This window comes from Anolis sagrei, chromosome 1, assembly GCF_037176765.1.
Source record: "Anolis sagrei isolate rAnoSag1 chromosome 1, rAnoSag1.mat, whole genome shotgun sequence".
Classification (NCBI taxonomy): domain Eukaryota; kingdom Metazoa; phylum Chordata; class Lepidosauria; order Squamata; family Dactyloidae; genus Anolis; species Anolis sagrei.
The window spans coordinates 235,266,298-235,280,761 of NC_090021.1; the positions used below are offsets into that span (position 1 = coordinate 235,266,298).

Sequence of the window (14,464 nt, forward strand, 5' to 3'; positions counted from 1 at the left end):
TGTTGGGCAGGAAAGAAAGCATAGTGTTAACCATTCTCTTATCATCAGACTGTCTAACCCATTCATGCACACATACACCCCACTGATCTTCTGCATCTATTCATGCTTGAGAAGAGGAGTTGGAACTAGCTGACTCATTATAAGAGCCCCCCAGAGTACACAATGGGCATGCTATACAGAAATAAAACAGAAGCTACTTTGTTTTAAAATTATGTTGAAATTGCCCCTTGTTTTCATTTTGCTCGTGGCAAGTTGGATTTTAATAGGAAGCAGCATATCAGGAAAATGGGAATGCCAAAAAGAGTTGGCGATGTTTTAGTCCCTTTGCTGATTAGTGCTCTAGTTGCATGTCATCTTAGCCTTTGGGGGCCTATCTGTACTGTCTTATGAAGCTATTCTTCTTTCCAATTTGACAGTTGGATGGAGGGAAGCACTCTTATGCCCTTGCATTTTTAGCAATACATCCCTTGTTGAAGAACATGCCCTTTCAATGTGGATGGGCCAGTGGTTATAAGCCTTTGATGAGATTTACAGATAATGGATTTATTAAATTCTAGGCTCAGTAAATGGATCAAAGAAAGTATGTGCGGAATAAATTTTGGGAATTCAGTCTAGCTTTCTAGCTTGAGGAAATCTGAATGCAAATAAATCAGCATGTTGGAAAAGTATCGCAAGCTCTACCTTATGGAACGTGGGAAATTGTTGGGAATCTTGTATTGTTCTCAGTGCCAAAGAGAACAGGTCACCTACATCCTTTAGAGTTGTATAGAGGAAAGAATTGCAAAACACGCTGAAATTATTTTACCTAGTTATTTAAAGGTTCAGAAGTCTTTATTTGCAAAGCAGTGGGAAATGGGGTTCAGGCACCCTCAAGTTACGAACAACATAGGTTCTGTAGGCGTCTTTTTAAGTTGAATTTGTATGCAAGTCAGAACAAGTACATTTTTAAAGTGTGACTCTAGCCAAAAACGTGTATTTTTTTAAAGCTGTTGATAGAATAGGAAAATGTTAACACCCCCGTGGTGTCTGTTTTGCTGTCTGTGCCCTTGGTCAGAAGATTTCACCTTGCTGTCTGTCCCTGTGATAATAGAATTTTGAAAAAAAAATCGGCTTGTTGTGGAAACAAGAATTGGTGAGACAGCTTCAGTGGAGACACCTTTTCCCCTGTATAGGACTAAATCTGAAGTGTGACCACAAGTACAACTCTATGTTGTGGTTTAAAATTTATTGTAGGTTTTGATGAAGAGGATGTGTTGACAAGATTCAGGCATGACACTAGCTAACAAAATCTGTATGGTTTGCCATTTGAATATTCATAAATATTATTCCCACCCTTAAACAATACACTTATTTCCTTTATAAAACAAACATGAGGAAGATCTGTAGTGATCAACTTAAGGTTCAGTTTAGGGACTGGATGGCTGTCTTGGGTCATATACCCAGTTGTTAATGCAAGATGCAGAAGGAAAGTTCATGAAGATCACCTTTACTTACTGAGCATATCTGTGCCACCAGCATTTGTGTCCCTTCTCTTAAACTGTGCATGTGTGTACTGTGACTGGATCTGTGTACATTAATATAATGCCATATGTAAAAGGAATATACAACATATTGGAACCAGGACAGACCTGAATGATTTTAGGGAAAGTCTAGTGATAATGCCCAGGAATTAGGAAGGAGATGTCTGTGGCAGAAACTGAGGTAGAGTCCCATGGAAGCCTCTCCATACCTTACCTGTTCTTCTAAAGTCCTAGTAGACTGGAGGAGGGCAATTGTTGTCCATATCTTCAAAACAGGAAAAAGAGGACACCAACAATTACTGTCCAGTCAGCCTGGCATCAATACCAGGAAAGATCCTGGAGCAGATCATTAATGAAGCAGTCTGCAATCACTTAGAAAGGAATACTGTGATACCTAAAAGTCAACATGGATTTCTCAGAAACAAGTCATGCCAGGTTAATCTTATCTCTTTTTTCGATAGAGTTACAAGCTGGGTAGATGCAGAGAATGCTGTGGATGTAGCATATCTTGATTTCAGTAAGGCTGTCGACAAGGTCACCCATGACCTTTTTGCAAACAAACTACTGTAGTATAATATGCTACTATTAGGTGGATTTGTAATTGGTTAAGTGACCAAATCACCAATGGTTCCTCTTCATCTGGAAAGAAATGACTAAAGGAGTGCCGCAGGGTTCGGTCCTGGGCCTAGTACTGTTCAACATCTTTATTAATGTCTTGGATGAAGGTTTAGAGAGCATGCTTATCAAGTTTGCAAGTGTCAGCAAATTGGAAGGGATCACTTATACTCCAGAGGACAGGACCAGAATTCAAAATGATCTCAACAAATTAGAGAGCTAGGCCAAAACTAACAAAATGAACCTCAACAAGAAGCAATGTGGGATAATTCACTTAGGCAGAAAAAACGAAATGCACAGATACAGGATGAGTGATGCTTGGCATGAAACCAGTACATGTGAAAAAGGTATTGGAGTCTTGGTGGACAACAAATTGAACACAAGCCAACAATGTGATGCAGCGCCTAAAAAAGCCAATGGGATTTTGGGTTGGACCAAAAGGAGTTTAGTGTTTAGATCAAGGGAATTAATGGTTCCCCCCTGTTTTGCTTTGATCAGATCTCATCTGGAATACTGTGTCTAATTCTGAGCACCACAATTCAAGTGAGATCTTCACAAGATGGAAGGTGTCAAGAGGAGGACAACTGAAATGATCAAAGGACTGGAGACCATGCCATATGAGGAGGGGCTTAAAGAGCTGAGGATGTTTAGTCTGCAGAAGAGAAGGTTGAGAGGAGACATGATTGCCATGCTTAAATATCTGAAAGGCTGTCATAAAGATGGGGGAGCAGACTTGTTTTTTGCTGCCCTGGAGACAAGGACTCGGAGCAATGGATTCAAATTACAGGAAAGGTTATTCCATCTGAACATTAGGAAAAGCTTTCTGATGGTAAGAGTTATTCAGCAGTGGAACTCTCTGCCTTGGAGTGTAGTGGAAGCCCCTTCCTTAGAAGCTTTTGAACAGAGGCTGGATGGCCATCTGTTGGGGGTGCTTTGATTGTGTTTTTCCTTTTTGGCAGGGGGTTGGACTGGATGGCCCGTGTGGTCTCTTCCAACTGTATGATGCTATGATTCTTAAGCTGATTTTTGTATTGTATTTTTTTTTTCAGTCTTGAAAGCAAGGGGCAGAATCTAGCAAAATATAAGCAATCTTTAATCTTTTTCTTATGAATGACAGACTCCTGGCAAGTCTTTAACTGTCTTGTTAAATTATTTGGTTTTTAAAATGCTGTGTTTTGACTGGATCATGACCATGTTGGCAACTTAAGATACAGCCTATGGAGGATGCCTGTTAATTATGAAGTTTTTTCGAGGCTCTTGGTTGACTTTAAGGATGTTTTCTGCTATGTTTCTTTGGCTTTAGAAACCCCTTTTCTAAAGAAGAGAGCCTGGATTTTCTCCCTTAATGTTAATGATTTTGAAAATTAAGCTATAAACAGACAGGCTGGAGAAAGAACTCCTCCTTATTTTAGTATTGGTTGAGGGCAGGGAGGAGTTGAACATGCCCAAATACTTTTGCAAGCTTTGAGGGCAGGAAAAACAATAATACTGTATGTTTAAATTGTAGAGCAGTTGTGAATGGTTGGCTTCCAGGTATGCCTTTATGTGTGCTTATGCCTTGGGTTAAAAAAGAAATCTTCTGGCATGCTCATAATAACCACCTTCTCTGTTGCAACCAAGGGCATTATAGGCTGTGTGTGTTGCTGTGAAAAGTTTTTGATTTAATGGAAAGCAGGCTGCTGGAGGGGAGGACTCTGTTAGCCACACCTCCACAAGTTTTATATCTGCTTGGAAGAGAGCGGCATGTTTCCTCACTCTGCAGCTCCAGAGGACAGATCAATGTGAATTCTTCCATTCACCATTCACTGCTTCACAGCACATTTCCCCCCTGAAGCCACTTTTTAATGGCTCGAGCTGAGCTCAGCATTGGGCTCCTGCTGTTACTGGCCTGTGGCTTGTCAAATGCACAAGGCTGGAGGAGTTGGTTTTGGGGGGACCCTGAGCAAACAACCATCCCTCCCTCAGAAGCTCCCAGTCCTAAGGAGCAGACAGAAGAGACGGAGTGGACGACACAGCATCTTGCCAAGCCTGAGCCCACAACCACCTCCAGCATCCCACTTGAAGGCAGTACCCAGGAAAAGGGAACAGTGTGGACTAGCTCTACCTTGAAGAGGCCAAACTTCACGACTGCCACAAGTACCCCTGCAGTTACATCACCTTCCCAGCTTGAAATCAAAGAAGGAGATATTGCAGGAGTAGGAGCTGAGATATTAAATGTAGCTGAAGGCATCAGGAATTTGGTTCAACTCTGGGATGAAAAGACTACTGAGATGACAACGACCACTGAGGCACCTGCAACCACTGAAGTACCTGCAACCACTGTGGCACCTGCACCTACTGAAGCACCTGCAACTGCTGACCTTTTGAAAGCATCACCTACTCCAGGTACAGAGCCAGGGAGCACCCAGAATACTACTGCCAACTCTACAGGTGATGCTCAACTCTCGTTGGAAACTGGACAGCCAAAAGAAATTCCCTTGGTCACTACAAAACCCACCCTTCTGTGGAACAAGACACGTGTCCTCTTAAAGAAGCCTGCCTTCCCACTTCCAGGTAGTTCTTCTTTCTCATTTTCACCAGCTGATAATGTCTCTGGCACCATGGTGGCTTTCCAAGAATCTACGCGGGCAGGGCAAGAAAGTACCACCTCTTCAGAAACAAGGGCAACCTGGGGAGCATCCTCAGACCAGCAAGGAGTTTTGCCTGGTGCAAATGTGTCGGAATTGCAGGAGCCTCGGGCTAACCATAGCAGTCGGGTGCATGGCGGAATTCCATCCAAGGTGGTGGGTGCTTTAGACAACTGGCTCTTACATTCTGTTGCAAATCGAAACCAATCACTCTCTAAGGGCAATAGAGCCCATCTCCACCTTAAAAACCACCCCTTCTTTAACTATTCTGGGATAGTAGTAGCTGATGCAACTAAGAACCACTCTAGGGATTCTGTTTCTAATTCAAATGCAACTAATGATGTGGATTTTTCCTCTGGCAATAACTCTGACTCTCTTGAGTTTCTACTAACCTACACTGTGCAACGTTTTAGCAATAGTAGCACAGGGCTTCCTTCCTTCTTTCCTGGATTGACGCCAACCGCTGGCCACTGCTTGCCCTTACCAACCAAGCTGTCATATTGCAACAACCTGGGCATGAAGCATTTCCGAGTGCCGAATTACTTGCACCTTGGCAGTGAGGAGGAAATTCAGGCTGCTTTGCATGAGTGGGAGGGGCTTCTTAAATCTCGGTGTCACCGCTACTTGGAGTGGTTTTTCTGCTTGCTACTGGTACCTGGGTGTAATGCTTCTCTTCCAATAACACCTCCACCATGTCGGGGATTTTGTGAGGCCTTGAAAGATCTGTGCTGGACACATTTGAAAGAGGGGCAACTTCCGATATCATGCAACTCACTCCCGGAGGAGGATGGTGTATATTCATGTGTATTTGTCAATGTTTCAGCAGGTAATGTAGTCAGGGTAATATCTGTTAACAGTTCTTTTATTTCTCCTCTCCAGCACCAGGTAAGCTAATATTAAAGTTGAGTTAGGGATTAAAGATAGCAACTGTGATCCAAATGTATTACAGTTTTTCAAGAAAATGGGAATGGGCATGATGAAAGCTCCTGTTTCCCTCTCTTGTGCCAATCTCTGTGATCCAGTTGTAGAACAAAGTTCTGATGACAACAATACATAGTATCATCCTCCTCCAATCTGGCATCTTCCATATGGATTGGCATAGCTGACTGGAAGATTCTGGGTTTCCAGTCCAAAACATCTTAAAAGAACAATGTTGGGAAAGGCTGTATTGTAAAACAACTTGTCAGCCTGGTGCCGTTGTCACCAGTAATGTTTCAGTCAAAGTAGAAAGTATTGTGAAATTCTGGGCAAGAATATGAGGCCTCCATAGGACTGGCTATGGCCGTGAATTTGCCTGCACTCCTCTGTCAAGAGTCATTTGCTTCCCATTACTACCTGCTCAGCAATGCATGGGTTCTCATGTGCCTTGGAGTGACACTGTCCAGTAGTTTTGCTTGATTTGGGCAAACAAGTCAAAAAGGTTGTCCCACATTGGTTTCTAATAGTTGGCTTCATTGATTACAAGAATTAAATCACTTTGTAATTTAACACTGTAATAAGAATCAAATTAAAATTGGACAAGGGATAAATTGAAGAGCATTCTATACAACTGGCATCTTCATAACTCTCTCTGCCAGATTGGGCCCACTTTATGCCCCAATAAGGACTCACTGTGCCCACTGCCATTTCACTCCCCTCCTCCAATGTCACTGCTAGCTACATCAGCTACACAGCCATCTAGCTTACAATCAGGGACCCTCCTTTCTAATACCTGGTCATGTGATCCACAAAAGAGGATAGGAGGAGGGGACCCCCCCCTTTCATCCTTTGTGGGCCAGACAGCCTGATAGTAGGAAGAAGAACCCCTCAGAATCAGGTCCTTCGTCCCTGGGCCACTTGAACCCAGGGAGCACAGAAGAGCTGGTCTCTAACTTGGAGGTCAAGCCAACTCCTTGCAGAATCAGATTTCCCCTCAAATTAGGTTAACCCACTGTAAAGCCACTTTAAGTGGCTTTGCCCCAGGTGAATTCAGATGAGCTCTGTGTACCATTCAGCCACTGCAGGGCTGATCACTTTAATTGCCAATCTAAGTGGTCAGGATAGATGGGACCTCTGTCTCTGTCGCTATGTGTGTGTATGTGAGAGAGAGATTAATTGTTAAATGCCCATTTTTTTCATGTCAGGAGAAACTTGAGAAACTGTAAGTCGCTTCTGGTGTGAGATAATAGTCCGTCTGTGAGGACGTTGCCCAGGGGATGCCCGGATGTTTGATGTTTTACCATCCTTGTGGGAGGCTTCGCTCATGTCCCCGCATGGGGAGCTGGAGCCGACAGAGGGAGCTCAACCCACTCTCCCCCGGTTTGAACCACTGACCTGTCAATCAGCAGTCCTGCTGGCACAAGGGTTTAATTCATTGTGTCACAAGGGGCTCCATGAAGTGACTGAAAGCACTGGGTTGGTGTTAATAAGCATTTTATTCATCTGCTTCATCTAACACTTTTTTCTTAATTGAAGACCTTGTTAGTCTAAAATTGCATATAGCCTTGCTTGTATATGTGGTTACGAGATTTCTCATTTTTCAAAAATGGTTATGAATAGTAATAGATGACAGGGCAGTCTTTTTAATCAGGTAATATAAAACAATTAACAAGAATACCAAGTTTATTTTTTTGTTTGCATGAGAGATAGTATAATGAACCAATTAATGTAACAAATATTACATATTAGATTGCATTCAACATGAATATAATTTTCAGTCCGGCATTTGGGAAGGTATAACGTTGGTGGGATTTCATTCCATCTGTAATCTTCAGCACTTTCATGTGTTAAGTTGTGCAATGTAGTGCCCTTTTTCTTCCAATTTCTCTCTGATGCGTTCAGTAACTGATTTCCATCCAAGACATTTTAGAATCTAGGGACAGGGTGGGGAGAGGGCTCTGATTCCAGCTGTATCCCTTCAACTATTTCTTAAAACCTTTTGTCTACTAACTTGGCACTGGATGTGTCTATGTATTGCATCCTGGAACTTCCCATTCTCTGTGAGCACCATATGCCCAGATTCTATCTCTGCAGAAAGCAAGTTCCTACAAGACATGATGCCCATTGTGATATACCATCTTTCGGCTGGAAGAGAGTTATTCATTCTCTCTCACAGTTTTAAAAAGTTGGGGGTCGTCCAGTAAAATTACTTGGCAGGAGATTCTGGACAGACAAAAAGAAATATCTCCTACACCACATAATTAATTCAGGATATGGAATATATTGCCACAGGATGTTATGAAAGCTGATGGCAAAACTGCCTTTTTATTAGGCAACATTAGGTAGAATAGATTTAACAATGCCTAGCAGGCGTAGCAGTTAAGGATGAAACATCTAGTGGAGATCGCTCTATTTCTGACTACAATTACACAATAATTTAACTGTAGACTGTGGTTTGGAAGAGGCCTTGCTTCCCATGTAGCAGATAATGTGCTGCTGTTCTTTAAGATAGCAGAAGCGACAAAATTGTGTTTCTCAATGGGCATGCAAAGAGTAGAAAACTGTTTTCATCTTGAGGCAGGAAAGGCACAGTCTTTTCTCAGTGGCTACTAGATACAGGAAGCTAATAATTGATGAATGTTAACCTTGAGACTTGCCCGTGATCCTTCCAGTGACATGCTTGTGATACACACATACTTCTAAGATGCGAAACTTAGATGTCCACTGTACTTTATTGTACTCAAAAGCAGAATCCAGATTCAAAACAAAAATTACTGACATGCAATGCTTTTTTAAAAAGGTGAAGTTTGTAACCTATATTGCAACTATTCAAATCCACTTGTGATGGGAAAACGCCAGAAACTGAACAATATGGTGAATTTCTGTTATGACATATATCTCACTGCTATTTAAATAGAGTTTAAGGTTCTCATATAGCCGTTGCTCAGATTCAGTCTTGCTTGACTGCACCATATTTTGCTTCACTCTGTGCCTTGAGGCCATAGTGAGGAATTTCTGGATGTCTTAGCCCTTATCCTCTCTACTGAATTATCAGTTAGGTGTTGATGCCAACTCTTCAAAATAGCTTTTCACATAAGCTGGGAAGCCAATGTGGAGGGGGAATTGAGAATGGTTTTATAGTCACAGAACTATTTATGCAGAAATATCTCAGATAGGCCATGTTTATAGACTGGTTTTTAAGTGTAATCAGATTTGGAAGCATTTCTCTTCTTGGTGTGCTACATTTTGTACATTGAGACATGAAAGATAAAAAATTGTCTTGATTTCTCATTTCACCTAAAATAATTCTTCAACAAGAAAGGATCAGGGTCACAAAGGAATATTGCCAAATGAGAGTGAGTTTATTCTTTTAGTTTGTGTCCAGGTTGAGGTCCATAGAATCATAGATTGAGGTTCAAAAAACATGTATTTCTAGCTCCTGGAAATCTTTTGGGTTTGCTGTGATATGCATACACAATTCAGTTCACAACCCAGCTGGTTGGGGTAGGTATCTGCTTGAGTCTAACTGTGCTGGATTGGGAATTACAAGGCCATTCTTGCTTGTGTAGAGCAGGAGACATAGTTTAGAGAAGAGTTGGTACAGCCAAACAACTTCCCTGTATTTATTGGTGCATGATATAGGATTTGACTAGATTGCCCTTCTGATCCTTTCAAATCCTAAGGTTCTGTGATTTCCCAGAACACTGAAAGTGTACCATAAGAAGAACGTCTAGCATTTACAGAGGAAATGGTGGAAAGATCATAATTGAGGAATAATTTTCTGTCATTATAGATCTTCTGAGTAACCACTGATATTCTGATCTAGAGCTTAACATCAGTAACCTAGATCAGCCTTGCAATTAAGGACCTCATCACACCAGAACATGGATCCACTTTAAATCCAGTTTCTGCCCCCTGCAGAATTCTGGAGCTTATAGTTTAGAGGAGGGGTCTTTAGAGGAAATAGCAACAGTGATGGGAACATGGTTTTGAAATAATTGTGAATCCAATCTCTGTGTTACCATTTGTGCTGATTCTTTGCTTAAGATACCAGAATGGTTGTCTGTTCTTACATGGGATTTAGAAAGCCATATTATTTTTGTTATTATTTTTCAGATCATTGGAAATTCCTTTAACCCACCAGAGTGGTAAAGTAGTGTGTTGGCTTGATGCTAACAAGAACTTTGGCTATTTCCTTTTTCATCTGTTTGTGCGTCATAAAGTTGCACATACAGCTATGTTCAGCATGAGCTCCTTATGAATTGGAATAGAGGTGCAAGTACAAAAACTAAGGGGGAAGTGAAGCTACTTTTGATGGGATCAACACTCCTAAAATAACAATAAATAAGTACACATAGTGATGCTTGTGTGGCATTGGTAAACTCCACCCATCTGTCTTATAGAGGTCTCTCCCTTTTGAAGAAGGGAGGGTAAGGTGGCAGGTGAATGGCTACTGAATGAATTACTTCCCTTCACGGTGCCTTCAAATGGTGGTTCAGTCAGCATTGCTCATCTCAGAAGCTCATTCTGTTAGGAGATGCCAGACATTTGAGGATGGCACAGACAAAACTCTAGGTCTGTGTAGCCCATTGTTGCATGCCACTCCTGATGTGCTAGTCTGGAACCAATATGGTGTTTGAGCTGAAATAAGTTCCATATCCAAACCTTAAATGTACATGTTTATCTTCAATGGGTAGCAATCATTTTGGAACAGAATTCACAATGTTTTCTTTTAAAATCAAATAATGTGTACTCTTAATACTTCTCTTGTGACCTCTCCAAGTATTTTTCAGTGCTGGTTTGGCTTGTGAAAATACACCAGTAATATACACAACTACTCTCTTTCTTCACTAGAATGTTTTCTGGAGGAGTTACATTCTTGGGTTTTATTACCAGTTATGATAATTATTTCTTTCTGCTAGGCAAAGGGACTTTTCATTATTATTCTTATAACTCTGTTAATCTCAGGGTGTTTCTCAAGGGAATTACCAAGACACTTTTGTGTTGTGGGGTCAACTCTCCCCTCCAGCATTTTTTTTAGTGTTTTAATGCCCAACTTAGTTTAATCTTAACACAAAGAGTTTTCAGAATGGAGTAACTTGCATTAATACTTGGCAAAACTCCTGACAGCAATATCTGCATTGTTGCACGAAACTCCTGTTTTAAGCATCTTAATTATCTCTTGTCAAACAGAACCATTCATTCCAGGGTGTCATGAATGAAATGGCTTGATAAATGAAAACTCCCACATGAAGTAAGAATTTGTCAAGCTAAAATTCATCTTAATCTTGCATTTTTCCCCTTAAACACTAGTTAAACACAAAAGAATTTAAACATGTCTGTTGTATTCATTGTTTTTAAAATATCGAATTTAAAAGGCACTTTTACAAATGAAAACAGGTAATGTAGGTATCTTCTGAGTCTATCCAAAATTCATAGTGAGATACATGTGGTGTGGGCACCTAGGATAATTGTTCAGCATACATTCACTATTTTCTTTTTGAATTCTCTTCAAAGGACAAGAGATGTTCAAGAAAGATGGGGCTGGATTGTGGCTTCTTTCAACCCTGCCTTCATGCACTTTGGTGCTATAGAGCAGACATTAACACAGTGGCCTCCAGATAGGTCGGATTGTAATTCCCCAGCAAAATATAGTCATTGGTCATGTAAGCTGAAAATACTGAGAGTTCCAGTCTAATACATGTAGAGAACACCAGTTTGGCGTTACCCATGTGCTTTAGAACAATCTTTTGTACTTCGTTCTCTTAGGATCAGTATGACATTATTTTAGGGCTAACTAGTGTGGTACTAGTGATGTGTATACATCTGCCACATGTATTGGAAGCAGAGCATAGAAAACTATTATTTTGTACTATAAGTCCCAGTACAAGGAGCCCCCGCTGGTGCAGTGGGTTAAAGCACTGAACTGCTGAACTCGCTGACCGAAAGGTCGCAGGTTCGAATATGAGGAGCAGCATGAGCTCCTGCTGTTAGCCCCAGCTTCTGCCAACCTAGCAGTTCAAAAACATGCAAATGTGAATAAATCAATAGGTACCTCTCTGGTGGGAAGGTAACAGTGCTCCATGAAGTCATGCTGACCTCATGCCCATGGAGGTGTCTACGGATAACACTAGCTCTTTGGCTTAGAAGTGGAGATGAGCACCAACCCCCACAGTCGGACAAGACTGTACTTGTCAGGGGAAAACCTTTACCTTTACTTATAAGTCCCAGAGCCCCCAGCCACTAATTGTGCTAATTGCAATACTCAGAATAGACTAAACTTGCTGCCTATGGTATTCTGATACTTGTATCCTAGACAGTAAATTGTGATGCTCTCATAAAAGGCATTCAGTTTAAGGTTTTCAGTATGCACAATTATTTATTTTTCTTCCTGATGCAGAAGAGATAACTTACCTGACTGCAAAATGAGTTATCTATGCATAACACCTAACTTCCCCCACCATTTTTTTTGGTAGCACAGCTGGGCTTTTAAAATCCCAAATTGATGTTTGAACCTGTTTTAATGGATATGTCAGTTAGATGAGAAATGCACAAGAAACTCTACCCTCAAGGTTCTTTGCATATAGCCCCTCTTTTCCACATCTTCCTGAATGTTTCACCCTGCAGGTAGATATGGGTGGTTCCTGGCATAGCTATGGTTTGGGAAAACTGCATAATGTAACACACAATGTTGACAGAAAAAAAAAAACTTCTGATGGGGATCGCATCTCAGCAGAACTGCAGCCTTATGGCTGAGGATGGATTTCTAATTGCTTCCAATTTCTAGTTCCTCCTCTTCCTCTTGTCTCAATTCTTTCCAAGTTAGAAGGTCTGGCCGGTTCTCAAACTCAGTCATTCCCCCTGAACTGGCTGATTGAATGGTCTCTTGGGTTTCTTTTCATTGTCTCTTTGAAAGCTTGGAGAGATTATTGGGGATTCAATGTGACACTGCCATTTCCAGTTGAAAACAGCGGCACACAGGATTACTGTTGTTGCATGTGTTGCTTCCTCCCTCACCTTTAAAGGTTCAGAGAACCAGCCAAGAGCCTTCTGCATTCACAATCATGAGCACAGCAGGGGGTGTCTTGGCTGCTTCCCCACATTTTAAAGAGCCAGAAAGAGACTGTTAGAACTGCTGCGATGGGGCACTTTCTAGGTTTCAGTTATAGGCAACTAGTTCATTAGGTTCCTTTGTAGTGTTGGAATCCCTGCTTTCCCAAGATCCAAACTCTGAGAATCATTTCATTCAGCTCAATATTAGCCCCAACTAGAGCAGATATATCAAAACCAATGGAACTTAACATTGCTTATGACTGTCAAATATGGTTCATTTCAACAAATCTGCTTCAGTTGAGCTCAATGCCTTCTGAAGTCCCATGAGAAAACTATATCAGAAACAAAAAAAACCATGGGATCTGCCTCCAGTCCTCTCTCTACATCCCTCCCCATTTTGCAAAGGGAGATAAAGTTGATGCCCGTTGCATACACACACATACACACTTCAATTAAATGCTTTTTGTGAAGATTATTCTTGTTTCTAATCTGAGTAGAAATTATTTTCTTATATATTCAACTATTAATTAATGAAAATCACTGTCAAGTGCTCTGAAGTGTATTAATTAGATACTTATTTCACTCTGTCCTGATTTTCAACACAGTGACCATTTTTTCCTGTTTGTGGATCGATATCTTCCAAAGGTTGCTGTTTAGGGTCAGAATTTACGTTGTAAGGTTGGGTTCATTTTAGGGCAGATGTCAACCAGGTTTGCTATGCTGGGGCAAGTGGGTGATAAGATGTAGCAAGATCTTTGTGGGTTTTTCATTGCAGTATAGATTAAAACTGCATTAAATGAAAGCTTTTTAAATCAGAGGGATGCAAAACAGTCAAGCGATGCTTTCCCTCTTTCTGTATAAGCATATAATGTAGAGACACTCATGTGCTTGCTTTAATGCCAGCCAAGCTGAGCTGACTTTTCCTGGAAACTGTAGCCAGCTGCTGATATGGGAAAAATACAAACAAACTCTGAGGCCAAGCTAGAAATTGTGCCATTTGTGGTTTTTAGAAAGAGTGGTGAAATTGACCACTTTTACTTTGTAGAAAAGCAATTGCAGGGCCCTAATTCAGAATGTGTTCCTAGCCAGGAATAGGGCTCTGGATGAGTTTCTGTTAATTCCCCATTCAGGTACAAGTTTAAACTTTAAAATCACCCAACAAGAATGCCAAAACAAATGTCTCCACGGGACATACATTTTGGAGAAACTCTTTTAAGAATCCCTGCAGGCTGATTCTAAAGTTTATTCCCTTAAAGCAGTGGTTCTCAACCTTTCTAATACCGTGACTCCTTAATACCGTTCCTCATGTTGTAGTGACCCCCAACCATAAAATTATTTGTGTTACTACTCCATAACTGTAATTTTGCTACTGTTATGAATCATAATGTGAAGATCTGATATGCAGGATGTATTTTCATTCACTGGACCAAATCTGGCACAAATACCCGATATGCCTAAATTTATGAGTTGCAATTGCTGGGATTTATAGTTAACCTACAAACAAAGACCATTCTGAACCCCACCAATGATAGAATTGGGCAAAACTTCCCACACAGAACCCCCATGATCAACAGAACATACCGTGTTTTCTGATGGTCTTTGGTGACCCCTCTGACACCCCATTAAAGGTTGAGAAACACTACCTTAAAGGAAATCATAAAATATTCCCAGGCCAAAACCTGTTGGGCTGTTTGTAAAAATAAAATCTTATTTTTCAACACGTTGAGACTT

General features: G+C 41.0%; 1 protein-coding gene across 6 annotated transcripts in view; it reads left to right on the forward strand.

The window, feature by feature from the left end:
- COL18A1 (collagen type XVIII alpha 1 chain) overlaps positions 1-14,464 on the forward strand; it is a 191,993-nt gene that overhangs the window by 91,840 nt on the left and 85,689 nt on the right. For 3 of the 6 annotated variants that reach the window (XM_060771359.2, XM_060771373.2, XM_060771366.2), the window contains exon 1: positions 4,713-5,588. The exons of 2 other annotated variants lie outside the window; for them this stretch is intronic. In XM_060771359.2, coding sequence (XP_060627342.2) covers positions 4,736-5,588 — 853 coding nt within the window. In that variant the 5' untranslated portion in view covers positions 4,713-4,735. Of the gene's footprint in view, positions 1-3,877; positions 4,689-4,712; positions 5,589-14,464 lie in introns of those variants that run through there. One more of the 6 variants, XM_060771380.2, reaches the window with a different exon arrangement.